Here is a 23,895-nt window from a genome sequence, read left to right as displayed (position 1 = left end):
ACATTGCCCTCTATGTAGAATTGTCGAAACACACTAATTTTCAAGTAAAGCTACCTTTTGCCCTCGGGTTCTAACAGAGGTCTTTAAAAATGGCAGAAATGGGAGATAATCAAAAGTTGGTATTAACAAACCACAGATGTAAAGTGTACTTTTCAAGAATATGTATTGCAGTAATTAAACTACACAAACTACCCCACAGCCCAGCTCTAGAGAAATCAGAAGAGGGAGGGAGAGAGAGGAGGGTGGAAAGGAGAGGGAGGGGGAGGGAGGGAGGGAGGGAGGGAGGGAGGGAGGGAGGGAGGGAGGGAGAGAGAGAGAGAGAGAGAGAGAGAGAGAGAGAGAGAGAGAGATCAGCACCTATAACACACTGCATGCCACTCCTTTTTTGCAGCTATTCCTAGCCAACACTTGGGAAATACTTTATTTTTCTGCTTTCCCACTTTTCCTTGATCCTCAACTTCCTTTACGGATAGTCTCTTGCTCACCCAGGAACTGCTGAGGCCGAACAGCATGCAGGGTCTCATCCAGTTCCAGGAGTACCGGGATGCCACAGGCAAAGTAATACTGATCATGCCTTCATCTGAGATACCTTCCAAATGTTTCAGGAGTGCCCCACTGCTATTTCCATGAGCAGATATCAGAATGGCATTGCCACGGAATACTTCAGGAGCAATCCTTCCATTCCAAAAGGTAAGGATTATCCAGAGCATCCTTTAAGCTTTCAGACGATGGCAGCTGATCCACAGGAACATCACACACGTTACACCTCCCATCATTGTAGCTTTCACGGTAGAAGAAGGAGAATCCTCAGGGGGTGATGGGGTCACATCATAGCTGCTTCTCCGGAGCTTGACTTGCTGTGACTCAAAGCCATTTTCTCCCTATCGAGACCTTTCAAGGCTCCACAGTGATGCTCATTCGGACGCCAGGAGCTTTCCACGGGAACCCACTCCAGTCCCTGCTCTTCCAGGATCAGCCAGGCTGTGTGGTTGGACCGATTAAGGAAGGATGTGAATACAAGATCAAGCTCGAAGTTTAGGCCTTTGACTTGCATCCTACAGTTTTGAGATTCCTCCATCCCTTCAGTATTAAGTTTCTCTTCCACGCAGCTACAAAAACGATTCTCTTTATTCCAAGCACCTTCTCCATATTTTAACATAATTAGTTTGTATTTAGACATACTGATGGCTGAGCTTCCCTCAGCCTTCAAATAGGCCAATGTTCAATGACAGAAATACACCTGCAAAGAGGCCCACCAGCTGCAGCCATTCGTCGGAGCTACGGAGCAGCAGCCAGTGCCGCCTCGGACTCATCACGGCCGCAGGCATGCGCACTATTTTCTAGTGCAGGCTCCTGACTTACATTTTTTTTAATGAACTGTTTCTCGGTGAAGACGGAGATGCAAAGAATGACAATACAGCCTAAAATGTGCATAAAGCGTAACGTGTTTTGGGAACCCACAAAAGGTACACCTTCCCAAAGTGACAGGCCAGGTAAGGTTCCTAGAGAAGAAAAGAATGCAGGGAAAGGGGTTCTAGACAGATCAAGCTATGCAGAAAACAGCATTTTAATCTAGTAAAAGCCGTAACAGACTTCATGGGAATTAAATGATAATCTATGCAGGAAGCACTTTGGATATTGAAAAGCTAAGGCAACCTAAAACTGAGATTATATTATTGAGACTATTTCAGTAGTAAATAATTTGGCTATTCCCTGGGCAAAAATTCTTAGTAATAAAAATAAATCAGATAACTCAGGGTGTGTGTGGGGGGGGAATCAGGTAACTCAATGTTTAAATAGGCAATGGTTCACCAAGTGATCTATAATCCCTAAAGCCCAATTACCAACAAAAACATGTTTATCTTAAACTGAGACATTTTTCTGAATTTTGTATTGTTTATCCTTTAACACATGTAGGAACTATAAAAGTAAGATTGTTTTTTTCACTCAGAGATAAAATATAATGAATTTTAAATGTTCAATTTTTTTCCTAAGGTATTTATGCACTTGAAATTTTACAACTTAAATTAATTAGCATTGGTTTGGAGTCATAGTTGAACTTTGTATTAATCCATATTTCCTGATTGAATTGGCTAATTTAGCTAATGACTCTAATAATGACATTTTATATAATTTAACTGTGAAATTGCATTTCTTCTTTTTTTTTTTTTTCAAGATTTATGCTTTAGTCTTAGGCTATGTTTATAATCGGACAATTGGGAAAATATTTTAAATCTATTTTGGAACAGACGTGATAATTAATAACATGTCATACTCGTAACACACAAATGCCCCCAAGTCTTGTTTGCTAAACGAGGTAACAGGCAAAAATCTCAAGTGACTATACCATTGGTAAATGGAATCAAACTCAGTCCTTTTTAAAAACAAACACTGTGAATAAAATAAGTTACTACTACTTAAATCAACTGCAGTAATTCCAAGGGTTAGAGTGACACAAGAGCTTAGAAATTAAATGCCTAATATGCACTGATGCCTGGACACATAAAGAGAACCATGACCAATCACACAGCAAAGCTTGGTCATGTGACTAAACTCTGCCCAATAAGATGAAAGCACAGTGCCTGTGCACCTCTAGATGTCCTCAAAGAGGAGGACGCATGTTTTCTCTTACCCTTCCTTTTTTCTGCTAACTATGAGGTAGAAGTCCTGTTCTGAGGATGGTGGAGAGCAAAATAAAGGAGCCAAGAAACCTGAGTACTTCGTGAAACTCATACAACCCTAGGACTGACTGCACACCTTTTGTAACACAGAAAATGTTAACTGTTAACCAGTTTAAGCTAATGTTATTTTGGGTTTCCTATCATTTGCAAAGTCAACCTCTTCCCAACTGGTAAAATGTCCCAAGCATTTTTTAAAAAACTATATAAGGCCATAAAATAAGTAACATCAAGTATGGCTCTCAGAGAATTTTAAGGAAAACTTATTTTAATGACACTTGAATGAATACAAAGTATGAGTTGTCTGGTTTTGAGTGATAACCAGACTAGGCAATTGCCATCTCTAACAACTGCAATGAAATATTTAAACATATAATTTAAGAGCATGATGGGTACATGAAATTGGAACTCTTAAATTAAGCTCCTAGGCATCAGAGTAGTCAGTTATCACTTTGCCCAAAAGAGTAATGATATTAGTAGTATTTTTTTTATAAAAACATTTAATTAATCCTCTCAATCCCCAAATAACTAGAAAGAAGGAAACTCACAGGATTCACCAAGTGAAATAGAAATAGGTAGGATTTTCATCTCCTAAAAAAGATTCAGGAAGATATAAGCAATTGAATTTGAGCTCCAAGAAAGATACCAGAGACATAGTTATATGTATTTTCTGGTCTCACCCGACACTTCTGTGACTTTCAGGTCACCCTTGGATAATAGACTTTGTCTTTGAGGACCAAGCAAAAGAATTCTCTCCACTCATATTTTCTTCCCCTCAAATCATATACTCAACTTTATTTTTCTCCCTTTCTTTTTTTAATTAAACTATTTTAGTAGGTAAAAATGACACTTTTACCAAGATGGCTATGGGTAGGAAAGCACTAAGAGAGAAAGTGAATGAAAAATGGTTAATTTTTTGCTGAAAACACATAATCAAAACTATTAGAATTATACGCGTGCTACAAAAAGCATAATTTAATTGGGTACTTACTGCCAAGCTGTTAGACATGATTATTATATATCATATGTACTGTGAGCAAACTAAAAAGATGTCCCTTATTGAGAAGGTTAAATTCCACTGGGAAGGGTAATGAGCACGTTGTTTTTTCACTCTGTGCTTTTACTGCATGAAGAAGAAAGGAAACGGAGATGGAGAAGACAACGACCATGTGATGTGAACGAGACAGATGCACACACAGGATTCTGTCATGTAGTTCCCCAAAAGCTGAGACCTGTTTCATAGGGTATCACTTCCCAGTGTCACATAACTGCCAAGTAGGTTTCAGAAAATACACTTACGTCTCTTTGGTATCTTTCTTTTGACACAGACCTGTTTAATTGCTCTAAATTGGATTTTGTTTAAAATTTGACAAATAAATAAAAGTAGAATAATGATATCCTATTTCATAAAGAAGACTTTTTTTTTATTAACCTGTCAAACATGGAGCCTATGGTAGGCCTCCAATCAAAATGATTTTTAAAATATTTCAAATGCATTAAACCAAAAACTTTATCAATAAAAATATTAATATTTATTAATATGAACAATGTATAGCTTTTACTGTTATTATTATTATTTTTCTATTTTAAAATCAGTTTTTGCTTTGGGTCTGAAGAAAAATATATTCTCACTATACCACCAGGTCTTTAAAATATGTGAAGGAAGTCTCAATTAAATAGAGTATTCATTAGAAAGGTATTTCTCCTGAGTTAGAACTTGGACTTTGAAATCTAAATAAGCCTTTATATCCTATATAAGTCCATAAGTCCATTTGTTTTCTGTGACAGGTCCAGAACAAGATGCTTCACAATTTTCTTATGTAATTCTCACAATGAATTTATAAAGGTATAATCCCCATTTTACAAATAAGAAGCCCCAAAATCAAAATGTTATTCAACTTAAATCCATGTAAGTAATTATTGTTGGATCTGGGATTCCTAGATCCACATTGTATATTAACACTTTGTAAGCGGGCATTTTCCCGCCAAATCGCGTCATAACGCGGGGCTTTTTTGACATTTTCTCACCAAAATTAGACTTTCCGTAAAATATTCATATCTTTCGATCTATTTGATATTTTTCTATGAAACTTTCAGTGTTTTAGTTTAAAAAGAGGTCTCTATTTATTTACTTTGCAAAATTTTTGCCGGTTCCAACTAGAGGCGATATGACGAGTTTACTCGTTTCCCGCAAAATTAATATACGCATGATTCACTTTATACTTGTCTTCTGAATATATAATTAAGGCTATATTTTCCTGTATATGTCATAAAATAATTGGTATGACTACGCTTTCCTAGTTAAAAAACAGTACTTAGTAGGAAAAAAGAGTTAATACTGAATGCCTTCATGATAATGTTTTATATATTATTTATTTCCACCCTGACAACTAGCAATATAAAATATTAGCACTCTTCTTACTTTAAATATATAAAGACATCAGGGAGAGAAGCTAAACAACTTACAAATGATAACACAGTTATCATGAGGAGATTCAAATTCAGATGAGATTCAAATTCAGAGCTGCCAGGCTTCAAATCACATTTCTTTCCCATTACCCAACAATGGGATTACGTACCTGTTCTCAGTTTAAGAATTAATAATTGCCCTCTCTCTCTGGTTCATATACCCAGTGCTTCTTCAGTGTATATATCAACAAATTTATCTTCTCTATTTCCTTATTTATACTCATACATGCTTGTCCCGATATATAAATATATTGCATTTGCTTTAAATATAGATAAACCACAGGCTCCAATGCCAATCAACTTTACCAAGAAATACATCATAACCAATGTGCTTCTGAGACAACTAATTTTATGTGTCAACTTCACTGGATCATAGGATGCCCAGATAGCTGGTGAAACATTCATTCTGAGTGTGTCTGTGAGCATGTTTCCCGGAGATTAACATTGTATTCAGTAGGCTAAGTAAAGCAGATTGCCTAGTCCAATGTGGGTAGGCATCATCCAATCTTTGGAGGGCCTGAGCAGATCAAAAAGGAGGAAGGAAGGATTGGCTTTCTCTCTGCATTAGTGCGGACACTGATCAACTCTGAGACTTCTTGGTTCTCAGGCCTTCAGACACACTGGAATCTACACCACTGGCTCTCTGGCTCTCAGGCCTTCAAACTACACCACCAGCCCTCCTGGGTCTCCAGCTTGCAGAGGGCAGACTGCGGGACTTCTTAACCTTCAAAATCGGATAAGTCATACCTTTTAGTAAAATATATCATTCCCATATACACATATGCAAGCGCGCGCGCGCACACACACACACACACACACACACACATTTTTTTAATTGGTTCATTTCTCTGGAGATCGCGGACTAATACAACTTGTGAAAGGGTTTCCTTGAGAAACCCCATTATACTTAAGACCCATTCCTCTTCATAAAAATGCTTACAAGTATAAGTATATCCCCACAGAAGCATAGTCAGTGAACAATTAGAATAAACAGAATAAAATTAACAACTAACATACTCTTCAGCTTTTCTTATTATATAATTATATCAAGTTTCTAGGAACTTTATTTAATCCTTGCTACAACACTAGGGATATCATAACCCAATTTTGCAGAAGAATAAGGATTAAGCAATTTGACAAAGGTCTGTCACAGGACCAATACACGGGAGATTCGAATGCAAGTCTGTTTAATACGCAAGCTTCAAAGCTGCTTCCACGGTGCAAAGGTGCCACAGAGTTAAGTTTTTTTAAAAGGAAGATTTCCCTCTTCGTCCTGTCCCATGAAAACAAATTACTATTCCAGTAGGACTATATTTATTTTCTAGGATTGTAATCAAATCTCTTTCAAATATTTCCTTCATCTTATAAGATGATTTAAAACAAACATAATTAAGAAATGAAAAGCACCTAACACAAAAATTAAAGGCGTTAACCACCGATAACTTTAAAACTATATAGAGTTCTGCTATTTATTCTCTGCTATTTACAGGGACTATCCAATGTGGATAAGTATAAGTATTGTGTAATTTCTTGAAGGAGAAACACCAGTTGGGTGGTGTGCAACCACTGAGGAGGGATCCCTCAGCTGAGATACAGGCACAGGCCAAAGCCTGACCTACTCAGTGAAAGTCAATGCAATTAGACTATTCATTTGTTCATTCATTCACTCAAAATATATTTTGAAAGTGCCATTACAGAGATTTAATGACCAGCAGAAGAGTGGAATAATTTAAAAGCAGTAACAAATCTGTGTGCAGGGTACTATAACACAATATGATGCACTGTGGAAGTCCATAGTGAGAAAACCTATAACTTAGACTCGTTTGTTCAGTCAGCCGGGAGGAAAAAAAAAAAAAAAAGAACACTTGTGAATTCCACAGGAATCAACACACTCAAAATACATTACCAAAAGAAAAAGGAGAAAAAAAAAAGAAGCCTCAGAGCCTGATTCCATCATAGATATGGTTATAATTTGGGTTAGAGATGTTCCCATGGGCACACAGTGATTTAGTGCAATGTACTCACTTTAAACATAAATGTTCAACAAAGTGGGTGTTTTCTTTGTCCCTTAGCAGCAGTGCTCTAACAAAAGTCTGCTGTTGAAGCAATAAATTATGAAAGGGGAAAAGGTATCATGTATCTCACAGACCAGCAGGAATAGGTGTTAGGTCATACAAGCAGTTTCTAACTTAAACAAGATGAGTTCCAAAAATGAATGCCTGACTCTATCTCTTTTTTGCTTGGAATAGTTTTGGCAATCCAGAAACGAGTCACTCAGGCTAATCCTGAAGTACTTGTAGACTAGAAGGAAAACACCACTTATAACAATGTACCTAAAACCGCCTTCGCAGGTTTAATTTTGGTGCTCAGAAGGGATGAGTCTTCACCCAGTACAGGGGTCAGAGAGAGCAAGGATCTATTCATGACCGTAGTCATCTCTTACCAGTTCTAGAAGTGGTGTTTTGCATTCACTCTACCCTTATGTTTTATAAAGGTATTGGTGTTGCCCCAGAGAAAATTCTCAGCCCTGAATGTTTTTCCGTACTTTTTTTTAGACCAAAACCTAGAAATTGGTCAACTTGCTTGTGTTCCCTCCCTATCAATTGTTACTTTTGATTAAAGTTACACTCTCTTCTCCAATGCTCAGTTTCAGGAGAATGAGTACACATTTGGCATCCCAGGTTAGCACCCATCCCTAAATATGGTCTTTGAGATTTTTATAATTTTTTTTTCTACTTTCAAAAGGCAAATACTATACAGAGGATACACATATACACACAGTCATTAAAACAAAATAAAACAAAAAGGCTATTCATAGAATGTAAATGGTGTTAGAACATGGTCTAGCTTTAGACTTCAAGACAGCTCTGATTATTCCCCTAACCTGGAATTTCTACTCTCTAAGATCGTGAGTGCCAGTCATTTTATGAGTCTGCTGATGAGATGGGTCATATTAACCAAGCTGGGTCAAGTTCTCTTTTTCCAGAAGGTTGGTAAGAAATTTCCTCACTGTTCTCATTATTGGGACAGCAAGATGGGATCACTCGTCCCTCTTGACTTCATCCAACCCCCATCTAAGTCACCTCCAATCACAAGGGCCCTTAGGGAGGGACAAGAAAATGTGGCAGCCCTATAATTAGAAGCAATGGAGGTGTAAAGCAAAAAGGGCGGTGCTCATGAATTCTGCAGAGGTAAACAGGAACAGAGGAAGAAAGCAAAGGTAGGAAGTGAAGTTAAATAACCCATGATGCACCCTGCATACATGAGGAGTTTAAGAATGTACTCGTATGTACCTAAATCACGGACAGCACATATAAATATACATTCACCAACTACCTGTCGAGTTTGTATTGTGAGCTAAACACTATGCTAGGCACTTAGGATATATCAAAACCCTGCACTCGTAGAGCTTACGTGTTAGCCATATACAAAATAAACTATACATTTGTATTTAGTTAATCTGACTACATATAGTTTAAAAAGTTGATAAAAAACTGAAAGTTGATAAATGCAATGCAAAAAAAAAAAAAAGGGAATCAAGTAAAGGAGGAAGAGCAGGAGTATGCGAGTGAGGCAAGGGCTGTAGTTTAAATACAGTCAGCTGGGAGGCCTCATGCAATTCTTTGAAGCAAAGTACTGGAAGAAGTGATACCTGATACAATTTTGCCACAGAAAGAATTTAATATATTATTTATATAAATACCATATAAAAGAAAAATAAGCAGATGAAAGATATTAATTTTTAAAGTTCATCTTCATCTAAATATCCAGATGTCCTCAAACTTCAACTATACTTTAAGCAGCTTCATCTTATAAGCAAATTATCGATAGGTTTTGTATAAGAGAAAAACTAAATTAAATGGAAGCCAATATTAGTGTATGTCCTGGTGTGTCTAGAAAATATTTCTTAAGTCATAGTAATTGAAACTCTGCAGAGGGATGGTTGGAACTACACAAATACCAAAATTACATCTGCTCATTTTTCTTCAGGAGCAAAAGAAAACGTATTACTTTTTTTTTTTTTTCCATAATGCAAAACTTCCTTCTGAGATAAATGAATTAATTTAGTTGAAATTCTACTGCATTATCAGCCTATACTTTCCATGTGAGCATAATTTTAGGAACAACAGCAAAAAAATGCTTTCAGCTATTTAAGCAACTTTCAATCAGTTTTAAAGTTAAACCAAACAACAGAATATAATTATGAATTTCTTTAAAAACCTCTTTTATGGGCTTTCTAAATCGTGTTCTCAAATTTACCTACACTGCTCTGGATGAAAATGACTATAAAATTAAAGACCATTTTAATGAGATTTCAGAAAAATGCCTTTCATCATTTTCCCAACATGGAAAACAGTTTAACATTCTCTACACAGTTAATCTTAAATGAATATTTCTACATGGAAAAGCATGTTCCACACAGGGCCATTTTAAAACTATATCTGTAATAGAAAACCTATAATACAAATTAATGTAGGAATGATTTAATCTTCTTTCTCTTGCCAAGGCTCCAATTTCTAGAAGGATTCTGATTTCCCCCAACTTTACTTTGGATTAGGGTGGGGAGGGCACTGCTTAACAGTTAGTCCCAGCAGGCAATCCTAGACACCAATACTAGAGTATGTAGTTTCCATAGCTGTAAATGAAATGAGTGTGAAATAATAAGTGGTTTAATTCAATTCTATTCAAAAGCATTTGTTGAGTACCAAGGAGGTGTCAAGGATTTCACTATGTACTACAAACAAACATAAATAATTTACCCAGCCCCCAAGGATCTCTAGTGTGAATTTCAGTTCTTTGGTCATTGTGTCCATGCGTTTCATAGGATAAAATTATTCTCTGGAATATCCTGTAGCTTTGTCATGGCAAAATACAATTCTCTACTGCATTCAGGAGAAGTGAATATTTCCAAGTTTCCAGACCCATGATTGATTCTACTACTTTTTTTTTTCCTGTGGGGACATAAAAGCACCATAGAAATACTTAACTTCTCGATAGTACATGATCTTTTGACCATTTTTTCCCTTCTTACTGTCCTCCTTATCCATCAGCTTCAATGACATCTAACACCCCAGTCTTATTTTCTTCTCTTTGAGCATATGTGATGGCTCACTTTCTCTACCAAGCTCCTCAAATATAGGCATTCCCCAGGATGCCATCCATGGTCTTTCTTTCATTTATCCTTACACGTATTACACACACGCACATAGACATAGACACACATAGACACACACACACACACACACACACACACACACACAGTTTTCACAGTCAGTTTCAATGACCTACTTAGACAATTACAACTCTAAAATCTACACCCTCTACCTCAGAATGCTCTCATTAACTGTAGAAACACATTGCAGTTTCCTAGTGGAAGTCCAATAGTTATCTGAAACTTACCTAGCTAAAACTCAACAATTTTTCCCCAAACCACATTATTCATTTGTCTTCCTAGTGTGCCTCCTATTTTCTTTTCTTTATCTTTATTGTCTTTTTTTCTCCAGGCTGAATCAGTCTCTTTGTCTGTCTTCTCATGATAATATATGCATATCTCTTAGAAAAGATGTTACTTTATCACGTACATATTTTAAACCCAAACTTCATACTTGAGGGTAGAAACTATACTCTTTGTCAGCTTATTCCCACCATCTAATACAATGCCTGTCATTCTGAAGGCAAGCAATATTTGTTGAATAAATTAATGAATCCTTATTTCTAACACATGAATTTGCAAATATGCTCATATCTGTAAATCTAACTCAGAAGATATAATCAGTATTAATGGGACTTGATAATTGGTCATTCTTTCTCAGAAATGTGTGAAAACTAGGAATTATAACTGGGTGTTATAGAAATTGAGGCTTATAGAGTTGCCATAAAAGAGATTTCACTTTGCAAGCTAAATCGTAAAATAAACTCACAATGAATCAGAGGAACAGGTGTACAAAATGAACTGTGAAAAGAAGGTGGCTCTGAAACTAGCAGCCATGCAGTGTATCTTGTATAATGTTATTAACATAACAACGGAGTACAAAATGTAAAAGTGTGCATGCAACAGCAGGTAGTGTGACTCGGAAGACAGCTCTGTAAATGGGAATGTACAGAGGCAAATGCCAATAGCATTTATTCCAGTACTTTACAGGGAAGGAGGAACTTCAGTCAAAGTATTTCATAGCATCAGGCTGTCTTAGACTAATTTCATTATAAATTAAATCATCCACTATTCCTTAGCATGAGGCTCTTATAAATTGAATGTTTCCAATGCAGAGATAGGTATGCTTACCAAACAACTTGTGATTCCCATATAGACTTGACTGGACTTGGAGTCTTTCTAGTACCTATGACAATATAGTGAGGAAAACCCTGAAAACACTAGCACACAGGATTTTTCTCATCCTTCTCTGTGTGTGCGCGCGCGCGTGCGCGCGCGCGTGTGTGTGTGTGTGTGTGTGTGTTATATAAGTAGGTCTCAGTGGGACTAAATACCCCAAGCAACTACGCACAAGGCACCTGAACAGATCCAGTTTCTTCCCTCAGACCACCTGCAGAAACTACTACTACTCAATGCTATAAACTGAGCTTTCATATTACATAGAATATGTCATTTTAACTAAAAATCAACATATGATCCTTAACACCATAAAACCCACAGTAGAAAATGTTTCATCTTGTAGTTTTTTTGTTTTTGTTTTTGTTTTTTATATTGACCTGGATGTATTCTCAGTTTAGCTTCTCCATGAAATAATTTCTGACTACCTCTTTACAATCCTGCAGATGTCCAGGTCATTATAGAATAATTATTTTACCTTAACCCATTCTGGTAGCTGTCAAGATAGATAATTTCTTGAATATAGCATATCATGGCCAGATTTCTGGAATATAGCATATCATGGCCAAAACTCAAGGACAGATCATTTAACGATAAAATATAGTTAAGAATTTAGATGCACAAATGCACATATGGTTGATGAAATCATTAAGCATCGTTAATTTGCCCTAGTTTCAAATAATCACTATTTTTTACTTTCAGAAATATTTTCAGTAAAGGCTGAACTTATATTCTTAGCCTGTAAAGACGATAATATTACAGTGAGTCTACAAATTAAAATAGAAAATAATTGAAAGGAAAATTTAAATAATATGTTTCTATGAACAGAAGTCAATTAAATACCCATTTATACCTCAAGTAGGACTTTAGAGGGCCTATTAATCATTTTAAAACCCTGAAACATCATTGCATATTTAATAAATCAGAATAGAATTATATGCTTCATTATTTACTATTCAACTTTTCCTGATTAACAAATGGATATATGAGAATTTGTTTTGTGGAAACATTCCCTGACTGGTTATCCCGTTAACTAACATATCCATTATATTCTCTTACTGATTCTGAAAAGTCTGTCCTCAGTGTTTGTAATAAAAATATTTCCAGGGCTTGGTGGAAGAAATAGAAAGATTTCAGCTTTGACACTAGATGATGTATTCCAGAATCTTTTTCCCAAATCAGTATGTATATAATAACCATGGTCTTTATGAGGAAATTTTACTACTCTTATGTTTTTTGGACAGTGGCTATTTTCAAAGACATATATGATGGAAAAAAGCTGTAGACTACATCACTATGAAGAGTCAGATAGGTAAACATGGCCAGTAACACAGGCTGGGGAAAAAAAGATCAGCGAGGCATAATGGGCAGGACATGGGACTGTTGTCCAATAAACTTAAACTTTGTTGATTTATTGTCATTATTAGCTTATTCATTGGTTTTTAATCAAGTTATTTACTGGTTTAATAATTCATTCAATAGTTTATTAATCAACATATCTATAGTGTAACACATCCATTAGCTCATTAATCAACATATACATAATTTCAAAACCATATGCCTGCCATTGTGCTTGGCACTGATGATAGAATGCGACCTAAGCTTCCCCTGGCTTTAAAGAGATATGCTCTAATTAAGGGGAACATGGTATCACAGATATTACTAGGATTCAGACTAAAAAGATCCCAGTATTAGTTGCTCTAATGGGTGAGATTTGGGAGGGGCAGCTTCCAACTCTGACAATAGGAGAGGTATCACCACATCTTCCCAAGGGAAGATATGAGCTTAGATACAGGTATTAGCCAGGCAGAAAGGATAAGGAGTAGGGTGGAAAAGGTCAGACGGGTAGAAAATGGTGGAGAACGCTGCAGGCAAAACAGCGAGTATATGCAGAGGCCTCCCAGCAAATAAGAATATGACATATTTGGGAAAACTCCAAGAAAAAGCTACACCTAAAAACCAGATATATGATAGGGCAACAACAATAACCAAAACTTGGAATCAGACATATTTTGAAAATATAAAACTTAAACAATCAGGAACATTACCAGCTTGAAATGCTCTTGCCATGTGAGCAGGTAGGTACCACAAGCTGTCCTCCACCTCATGCCAGTAAAGTGCCAGGTGAGTTGTACATCCAGAGCCTAGTGACCCCAAGCCAATGGAATTTCACCAAAATCTCTCACTTCCGTTCACTTTCTATCAGACATGCCAAGCACTTCCAGGCATCCCTGCTTGACAGCCTGTCTTGAATTCTCTATTTTGGGATACCAGTCTGCTTACCTAATACCCCCTAGACACCTCCCTCCATCCCTAACACACTCATAATACACATAACACACAGCCAGGGAACTAGGAACTTGGTGGAAAAACCTGTCCTGAGCTCTCGCCATTTGGCAAAGGGTTACTTTCTCCTTCATTTTCACCACGCCTCACTTCTCATGGGCTTTTCTTGCTGGTTTTCTAAAGAATTCAAAGAATGTCTCAGCTCCATGTCAGGTAGCACCACTTCCATTCTGTAATCTTTAATCCTTTTAACCTCTCAAGGGTATTCAAAACCTTGCCCCTGAATGAACAAATAAATCTCTCATTAAACTGGATTTATGGTAACAACTCTGCATCCAACATTGCCTCACTACTGTATCCTCCTAAGTTACTTCCTCCTAGGACAGAGTTCTTGGATCATGAGCTATATAAACTGGTTGAGATTCTGTGCAAAAATGTAGCTTCATGAAGGAGTTTTCCCAACCCTCTCCCCCATTACAAACCATGGTCTCTCTCTCTTAAACTGAAGCTCCCAATAGACAGCTGTTATTGGTTAAGCTGTGTTTCTCTAAAAAAAGATGTTCAAGTCCTAACCCCCAATACTTCAGAATATGTCCTTTTTTAAGAAACAGGGTTACTGCAAATGTCAAATGTCAAATTAACATGGGTGGTCCCCTCATCCAATATGACTGGCAGCCTCATAAGAAGATGTGAAGACAAAGACACACAGGGAAAAAGCCATGTGATGACAATGGAGAGAACAGACCTATGCAGGTGTAAGACAAGGAACTCCACACGATTCCACAAACCACAGAAGGGGCAAGGAAGAAGTCCCCTGTAGGTTTCAGAGGGAGCATGACCAGGTGGACACCTTGACTTCAGACCAGTAGACTTCAGAACTGTGACACAATTAATTTTTTACTGTTTTAAGCCACCTAGTTTGTGGTACTTTATTACGGCAGCTCTAGGAAACTACTACACGAATATGAATGTGTTTGCTTCTGAAATTCCAAGAAAATGAAACTCTAATTCAAGAAGGCTCTTTATAGCCTGAACTGGTTTATTGATATTGATTATATTTACACAATTCAAAGAACATGGTTATCTATTAACAATATCCATTACTACTGTTATCACCTACATTGACAATGGGGTCTTCTCTGCTCTGATACCGATTTCATAACTCATTTATAAAATCAATAAACGCAGTTAGAACTCCTCTAAATCTGGGACGCATTCTTTTCCTCTTCTGACTTTTTAAATTAAAAGAATATAGTAATTGAAGGTAACAATGAATACTCTACCATAAATCTAAAAATAAATGCTATCTGGCAGTGGTGTTTTAATCTTTAATATGCTGCTACATCCACTGTGTTAATTTTAAGACATTTCAACATTTATATGAATAAGTCTAATTGGCCTGTCTCTGTTTGTAATTTTGTTCTTGCTTGTTTGCATTTTGTTTTGTGTTTTTTGGAATTTTGTTGTTGTTATTATTCTCTTTTGGTTTTTGGTGTTAAACAGTTAGGCTTTTTGCTATCAGTTTCATCTAGCGTCACAAAAATAAATGAAAAGTGTAACTAGCACAACTTCATCAAGATTTGATAGAACTCATGAACACCTTAACTTGGTTCCTCGTGGAGAAACTTCTTTAATGGTTTCAATTTTTTCCAAGGATTTTTATCCACATTGCCTGCCTCCCTCTTCTTGTGCCAATGTTGGCCATTTATATTTTCCCAGAAGAGCATTCACAGATTTCACATGTACAACTAAGATTTTCAAATATGTAACTACTGTCTTGCTATTTTAATTTCCCATATATCTAATTGTAGCCCCTTTCTAATTCTGTGTTGTATATTTGAGATGTTCAACTTTGTCCTATACTACCATTGCCAGAAATTGTTGATCTTTTAAATAACAAGCTCTTATATTTGTTCATTACTTCACATTTTCTCTATAGTCTACTTTATTAACATTTTCTTTCTTTTTATTTCCATTAAATTTATTAGTTTATTTTATTGCTCCTTTCCTGGCTCCTTCGATTGAATGATTGCTTAGATTCTTACAACACAGAACAAAAATGACAACTAACTTAAGTTTGCAAAATCTCTATTATCCACAGAAATGATCCCCTCTGTTATGTGAAATAATCAAGAATTGATTAAACCACATTATATGTATTACCTGTATTCTGAAATCTAATGCCTAATGAAATATTCAATGTTCTATTGAATTACGTGTTTATATATCATTTGGAACAAACAGGGACAAATCTATAACAGCAATGGAAGAATACTGACTATTTTTCAGCCTAGAAATCAATTATTTTTCAGATGGCAATGGGTGGTACAGTTAAAAGGTTGAAAGTTGATCACGTATTTGTAAAATCTGACAATGTAAATCACTGAGCAATGGCCCATCTGCTTTGCCTGTGAAAATATACTATACTTGAAAAGAAAAACCACCATCATAATGCAGATCGATTAAACCTGGTCTTAAGAATATTACTCGTGTGAAGCACTGGATTTTAATAAATTTGGCAAACAAATAAAAGTGAGTTTAAGGCTATGCAGTAAGTTCACTATATCTATTGCTAGTAAGAGTAGAATTAAGTACTGTTTTAACTTTCACATTATATAACTATTATCTATAAGCGTGGATTGAAGTGATATCAAAACCATATTATGATTAATGGACTGAGACAACTAAAAAGGCTTTCTGAAGCAATTTCTTCTTGAAAGCAACTCTTAGCTCAGTAGTGCAAACCCAATGATAATCTTTCTGACAAAATTCTATAGCATGAGCTCAGTAACCTCAGTAACTGGCATAACAAAATGAACTTACACTCTCTATTAGATCTAATTCCAAGTATTTTATTTCTATATGTAAAGGTAATTTTAATTGTTTTTCTGGATTTGAAGATACACATTGAGGTGGTTTTTTTATTCCACACATTGGTTTATTTCTGCAGAAATACTGTTGTACAGATATAGAGTCAAGCGTCTTAAGTTCAAATACAGCTCCTCTACTATTTGTGTGACTTTAAAACTGTCTGCATTTCATTTTCCTCATTTTGTAGACTTCACTTAAAAGACAAATTGCAACAACATTTGTAAAGAACTAAGAATAGTGCGTGGCACATATAAGAAATTCAAGCAATTGCTATCAAGAAAGAAAAAAAAGCAATAGCATTCCATCGTTTTATAAACAGGAATATAACCATTTTTATGTAATTCTCATATATCATTTTATATTAATCTGGCAAAAAAACTGTCCTCAAAGTTTCACAATCTTATAAGCAATGTTCTCTAGCCTAAAATATAACCATATATCATTTATACTATTGTTTACTGAATATGTTTCCAAATCATTTTTTTCTCTATTCTCACCTAGAACAATATTTGGATGTGCTATTTAAATGTGCCATTCATAGTTTTTAAAATTTAAACATAAAAATGAATAGACAGGGATTGATTTAATAATTATCTCCAACCTCCTAGAATCATCCTGTGGCTGTCCAGAGTACATCACTTTTATAATTATGGTTTTGAAGTTACTTAATGATGTATATCTCCAGATTATTTCCCTAATAAAAATTCCTAACAGTATGAAAATTTTTAATGATTTACAAAGCAGTAGTTTTATGAATATTGAATGTATTGAAAAAAAATTTAGGTTACTGATTTTAAAGTTAAGTAGAAGACCTAACAGAAGCTTATGATTTCCAAAAGCTTCTAAAATTTATTAATGAATATGGATATTTCATGCAACTAATATAAATACACTCGTTAGTTTCAGGCTTTGGTCATAAAACATCTTTAAGAGACATAAGTATAACCGATGATATGAAAAGTGATTAAAACATACTTCCACAAAGAAGCGTCATTAGGTTAAGTTTACTTATTGGTGAGATTGAGCAAAGCAAATTCCCTTACTTTCAGGATTTGAAATGGAACAAGGAGCAATTTCTGTACATCAGAGAGAACTTTGTAATGAAAATAGCATACACATCTCAAAAGGAAATTTTTTTATTTCTCAAATATTCTCTAAACTACCTATAAGAATTGGTATATTACCTACCCATGTAAATAAATAGAAAATAAAAAGGTTGTTCCTAAAAACATATGATGCCAGATATATTTATATAATATTTCAGGTGGTAAAAGATCTATCTTGGTGCATTGTATTAATATTTGATTAAAAAATCATTGAAATATTCCCTATTTTGAAATATAATTATTGAGTATCAGAATTCTGTCAACCACATGGTTTACTTAATCTAATACACTGAAATCACTGCAAACATTTCTTGTGGAATTTAAGCCTCTCCATTTGAGCTAACAGTTAAATGTAGTTTAAAATCCTGTCATAATATTTTGGAGCCATATATGGTATTTATGACATATCTGAATTTCCTACAATTAGGGACAAAAAACTAATCCTGTTAATAATCAATCATTTTTCCAGCAAGGATTTTTCATTAGTGTTTGGGAAGGTCTATATATATGCTTTCACAGTTTATATATGTATCCAGATGGAAGTTTTATAAGATAAAGCTTTCATATTACATGTAAATTGAATTTGTCTAATTGAATAAATTTATCTTCTCAGCAAAGAATAAACCTGGATAGGCACATTTCCTTTTTCTTTCCACCCCCATCCAACAGGTATCAACAAGAGATAGATAACTGTGGATAAGAGAGAAAAAAACAGGTTCAACAAAGAGCTGTTGCTTGTTCAGTGTTCTTTCTCCCCGAAAATGAATGAAGAATGGGCACCAGAAGAAAATTTTCATCCCACATTGCAAGGTAAGAGGCCCCTTTGACAACATGACTGTCAGACGCAAAAAAAAGACCGTTTGTGTAAATTTACCAAACTGATAAGGTTTTACTCATGAAATAAAAATTCTATTAATCAATAATATAGTAACATTACATTACTTCGATGAAGAGGACATGTGGAAAAAGCTTTTGTAGGAGTATCTAGATATATGCATTCAAGTAAAAAAAAGTGATGCAAACGCATAATATATTTGGTAAAGCATGATACACAGCAGAGGGTAAGTATCAGGAGTTCTGCAAACTCAGGAGGATGTGCTCCATTGGAAGGCATTCCAGGTAAAAAAAGAGAGAATTAAATCTGTGTAGATCAATACAAAACACATGCTGATCTAATGTACATGACAAGCCACGAGACTAAGCCCAGTGTTAAAGTCTAGGAGGTTATAAAAAAGGTAAACATATGAACAGGAAATTAAACTGAGCTCACCCTGTCTGCTTTCCCTTAAATATCTATTTTTTTTTTTGGTGGGGGGGGGTGTTATTTTTATTTTATTTTTTATATCTGTGCTTTCAGATTTAGCCACTACAAAAGATTTAGATGTAACCAGAGAATAAATACATACTAAAAATTAAAGCTGACAGATTAATTTGACACTATCAATATCACACAGCATTCATTAAACAGAAGCAGTAGACATCTTATTTTGCCTGGTCTCTTCCTATCGGGAAGTGGTTCTCCATTCCATTCCAACTTTTGTGGCATTGTCAGTAGAGGTGTCTTACAACCCCTGCCACTCGGCCCAGGGTCTTATCCAAGAGACGACACACGACCCCAGGAGGGTTAGTCAAAACAACCTTTTCAAGGATTAATAGAGACACCAATGTAATTCCTTCTGAGATTGAAGACTTAGAATATTATACACATAACGGTGTAGGAATCATCTTTCCCACTGATATAGACAGAGTTGCACAGAGAATAAAGGGAACCCTGAGGAAGTGGAACCCTGAGGAAACCAGAGCCACAAAATGGAGACAAATTCTTACAGCATAATAAAGCACCTGGGTTTAATTGTGCCACAACTAATTAATCCCAGGAATTGTCAGTTATGAGTTAGTAAAATCTCCTTTGTATTTTTAGACAAGTTTAGATTAGGTTTCTATTACTTACAAACAAAAGAGTGTCATAAATACTAGATAAAAAGAGGATTTCAGTTAATTTGCATTTATCCACTCATGTCTCACTGTACCACCTAGGGTTTTTCATTCAAAGAACAGAACCAATTTTTCCCCTTGGGATTTTTTTAATCCAACATACACAAATATTTTAAATTATGCCATTATCCCAACCTAATCATTAGTACCTTTGGAAAGAGGGGAAAAAAGGAAGAGCCATTATCTTACTCACTAATTCCCCAGGTTTAATACATGTTCTATATCTACTTGAACACAAGCAATTTTTAATAGAGGACAAAATCTATTAATAATCAAGATATCAATTATATAAAGTATCACACATAGCAGGCCTATTTTATAAACCCATCTAAGTATTAATGGAGCAAACTTTTAAAAAGTAGCACTTAAACCAATTTTTATATTAGTACTTCAAAAAATCCGGCCAAGCCACATCAATACATGTGATGATCTATTATGTGGCCCAAAACAAAGCAATGACAAATACCATCCACTTAACTAATCTCTGAGGCATGATTAATGAAAAGACTTTCTTAAAAACAACTATCATCATCTCCATTTGCAGCAATTAATTCAACCTCTCACGGGAGGTTTCAAAGACGAACCAAACCCAAGAAAGCAATGCATACTCACAAATTATAAAGCATGTCAGCCATGTTGCTACGGTAGTACAAAGCATTTCTATAGGCGCTTTCAGCTTCAGAAATTTTGCTCTGACTCTTCAGAACATTTCCAAGGTTACCCCATGCTGCCAAGAAGAAAAAGAAGTATTCAGGCTGAGCGTCAATCCAATTATATGTGACACAGTATCAGGCCATCAGGAAGTACCACAGGGAGAGAAAACCTTCATAAAACATTTTTAAGAAGGAAAATGTATGTCCTTTATACTCTAACATTTCATCAAACCGGGAGATTGAATACAAGCAAAGCCTTAAAAAATTTAAAGTAATTATTATGCCTTGAAGCTGATATACATATACTGTTCATCGTAAGGCCAAGAACAATGTTATCTTAAGATCACCTACAAAGACTTCGTGCCCTTTCATATTTCAGTAGGGGTCTTCATGGCCTGAAATTATTGTATACTTACTGAACCAGAAACTGTAAGAAGTCATCTTAAAATAAACAAAGATTTCATTCAAATATTTAAAACACTGATAAATGACATAGAAGAAGGAGGGATGAAAAGCAAGATAACTAAACAAGATCAAAGCTATATACGGGTTTGATAGTCACTGGAACGTATCAGTAAAACATTATGCTTCTTAAAACAGTTGAGTATATATGTGGTTTATTGAGATGTTCTTTTATACCCTTCCTGCTAGTACATGTGTTTGTGTGAAAATCAGTATCTCAGTATTTCCACATGTAATCATGTTTTTAAAAAATCTATTATTTTCTGTATGCTGCTTGTTTTTAAAACCATCCCAAATAATCATGATTTCTCAACATTAAAAAGAATAAAGTCATGGCATTAAGAGCTGCCCATACAGCGTGGCTCTCAAGCAGAACTCTCTCTCAAACTGAGATGCTTCTCTTGTCTTCTTTCCTTCCCACAAAGAGATGAGGTGTCAAGTCCTGAAACCAGACTTGTCCCAGCTTGAACACAGGGATTGGAAGAAGGTCTATGTGTATCAAGATATATTTATTCGGGTAGTACTGTCTACCTAAAGAATGAAAGGGGTTTTGAAGTATCAATTTTTCAGTGCATAATAAAGTGTAGAATGTTTCACTTCCTTATGTGCCTGTCTGTCCTATAATTTAATACTCTGTGCCTCAGTTTACTCATCTGTAAAATGGGAAATATAATCAGTATCTCATGGGCTTTGTGATGAGGATTAAATTAGTTAATATATGTAGGATGTTTAAGACAGTGGCTAACACATGGCAAATACTCAATAAATATTTGCTATTATCATTAATATCATTGTGGTTGATATTCTCTGTAATTTACAATGTCAAGCATGATTACAGAAATATGAAATACTACATACTTTATGCCCTAATACTATCAACAGAGAATAATAATCTTTTGTATGGAAAGTTAAATACCTCCTTTTGCTGCTGCTGGAAAACAGAGGAAAAGCACTGAACTTACAATTATCCACCACCAAATAACATCACATAACATGCTACACACGTGAAATAAATCAGGTGAGTTCTCAACAGTCCTGTACATAAATATCATGCCTACTCTGTGGATGAGGAAACAGACTCAGAGACACTAAAGAGCGTGCCGATTTAATATGGAAGTATTAATTAGAACAGGCATTGCAACCCAAGGCTGGCTGCTTCCAAACCTTTTCCGCCCTCCACCTAACATCTTCAAACCACATTTTGTCTTTCACTGCAAAGCAACATTCACACACTATGAATTAGGCCTTGGTATTATGAGTCAATAGAAAATTGACTGCTTAAATTGAAAGATAAAACAGTTACTTTAAAATATTGTCAAATTCAACTACTAAATGCAACATGAAATACAAAGTAGGAAAAACAAATAGTAAAATAAATCATCTTCAAACTTAATAGGCATAACAACACATGTATTTTATATAAAGCCCCCCCACCCCCAATTAATAAAGTATGACTGTATGGGGACTTCTAATAACCAGGTTATTTTTCAGCCCACCTTACCTCTCCCAAAGTTCTACTTTGCTTGTGGCATTAGTTAATGAAAATCTATCTCCATTGGGGTCACTCTAAAGAAATGCATCCAAATATTATTTGAAACACCAGGAAAACATTATTATAAGGCTATCCCATCTAAACCATGGGATAGATGCTTAAAAATATATAATAGCAAGGAATTATCTTGATTATTTGAAGGAGTATTTCCAGAGAAACAGATTGACATTTTTTTTCAGTACTTACATCTTAATTAAATAATCAACATGTGTTTCTCTTGTTAATAGTCAAGAGACATAAAGTTATAGTTATGTCTACAATATATGTTCACTCATTTATTTGCATTTTGGTTTATTTACTCATTCATAAACGTATTCATTTGCTAAACAGATAGGTATTTGTTAAGCACCTATTTTCTGCTAGGTACTTCACTTGGGGCTGGGCACTTAGAAAGGTACAGATATACAAGTTCCCACCACCTGGAGCTTATGTGTATGAGTGAAGAGGGGAGAGAAGTGGGATGGGCTCATGCAGTAGAATAAATATATTAATTTCAGATAGTGATAAGTGCTACAACTAACAGAAAACAAAGTTAAGATGGAATGGATGAAGCTAGTTTAGATAGCGATAATTTATAAACAGGGAAAGTATGTGATCTCTATGGAATTCAGGATAAGGAACCAGCCTTGCAAAGATTGATGATTCCAGGTAAGGGGAATAGTTAGAGCAAGGGATATAAAACAAGAATGAATTTGATATTGCCAAGAACAAAAAGACCAGCCAGACGTGGCTGCAAAATGAAAGGGAAAGCCATGATGAAGTCACAGACATAACAGGAGTCTGGTGGCCATAATAAGTCTGGGGGTTATTTTATTTGCAGTGGGTGGGGGAAGGCTTTCAGAGAGGAGTTTTGCGCTGTGACTTAACATTTTTGCAAAGATCACTCTGCCTCCTCTGTGGAGGAGGTACTCACTGCAAGGAAATAAAAGAATGAACTGAGTCCAGGCAAAAAGTAACTGCAGTGAATATAGAGACAAGATTAGGGTGGTTTCCACTGGGGCAGGCAACAGAGGACATGGTTATTTCAAAGTGGGATTACAATTAAGAAATTTAAAATCATCAGCAACGTTATCTGTGACAAAGCCACAGTGTGAAACTAAGTTTCTTGTTTTTCTTCCAAGTGTAAATTTCTCACATCTTTAAGTCACTGACTGGGTGACTGGGAACATAGAAAGAAAATTCCCAAATTAAGCATATACTTTACAAACAACTTTAAATGCTTATGGATGAGAGAGGAAGTGAGGAAGGGACAGAGGGAGAAAGGGGGGAAGGAGGAGGCGGGTTAGATGGCAGTGAGGGAGAGAGAGGGAAGTCTTTGATGTCCAGAGCTGATCTGACATTCACCAACTGGAATTTTTGTCCTACTGTACATACACAATCTTATAGAATACCAGCTTGAGACAAGATTTCTGAGACCATGATAAATGAGACAAAATTAAGACTACTTGATAATTTTATTAAACACAAAAAAGAAAAAGGTCACTGTACAACCCAA

General features: G+C 35.5%; 1 protein-coding gene and 1 pseudogene across 4 annotated transcripts in view; both read right to left on the bottom strand.

Annotated features, from left to right (window-relative positions):
- TMTC2 (transmembrane O-mannosyltransferase targeting cadherins 2) overlaps positions 1-23,895 on the bottom strand; it is a 388,309-nt gene that overhangs the window by 137,252 nt on the left and 227,162 nt on the right. For all 4 annotated transcript variants that reach the window (XR_012493907.2, XR_012493906.2, XM_074325339.2 and 1 more), the window contains exon 4: positions 20,346-20,460. Coding sequence is in view for 2 of the 4 variants with exons in the window: in XM_074325339.2 (XP_074181440.1) it covers positions 20,346-20,460 (115 nt within the window). In the remaining 2 variants the exon portion in view is untranslated. The remainder of the gene's footprint in view (positions 1-20,345; positions 20,461-23,895) is intronic.
- LOC109459566 (bisphosphoglycerate mutase pseudogene) lies at positions 324-1,335 on the bottom strand (annotated as a pseudogene).

This window comes from Rhinolophus sinicus, chromosome 1, assembly GCF_057876585.1.
Source record: "Rhinolophus sinicus isolate RSI-liver-muscle chromosome 1, RSI-T2T, whole genome shotgun sequence".
Taxonomy (NCBI): Eukaryota; Metazoa; Chordata; class Mammalia; order Chiroptera; family Rhinolophidae; genus Rhinolophus; species Rhinolophus sinicus.
This window is presented reverse-complemented; position numbering and strand designations above follow the sequence as displayed.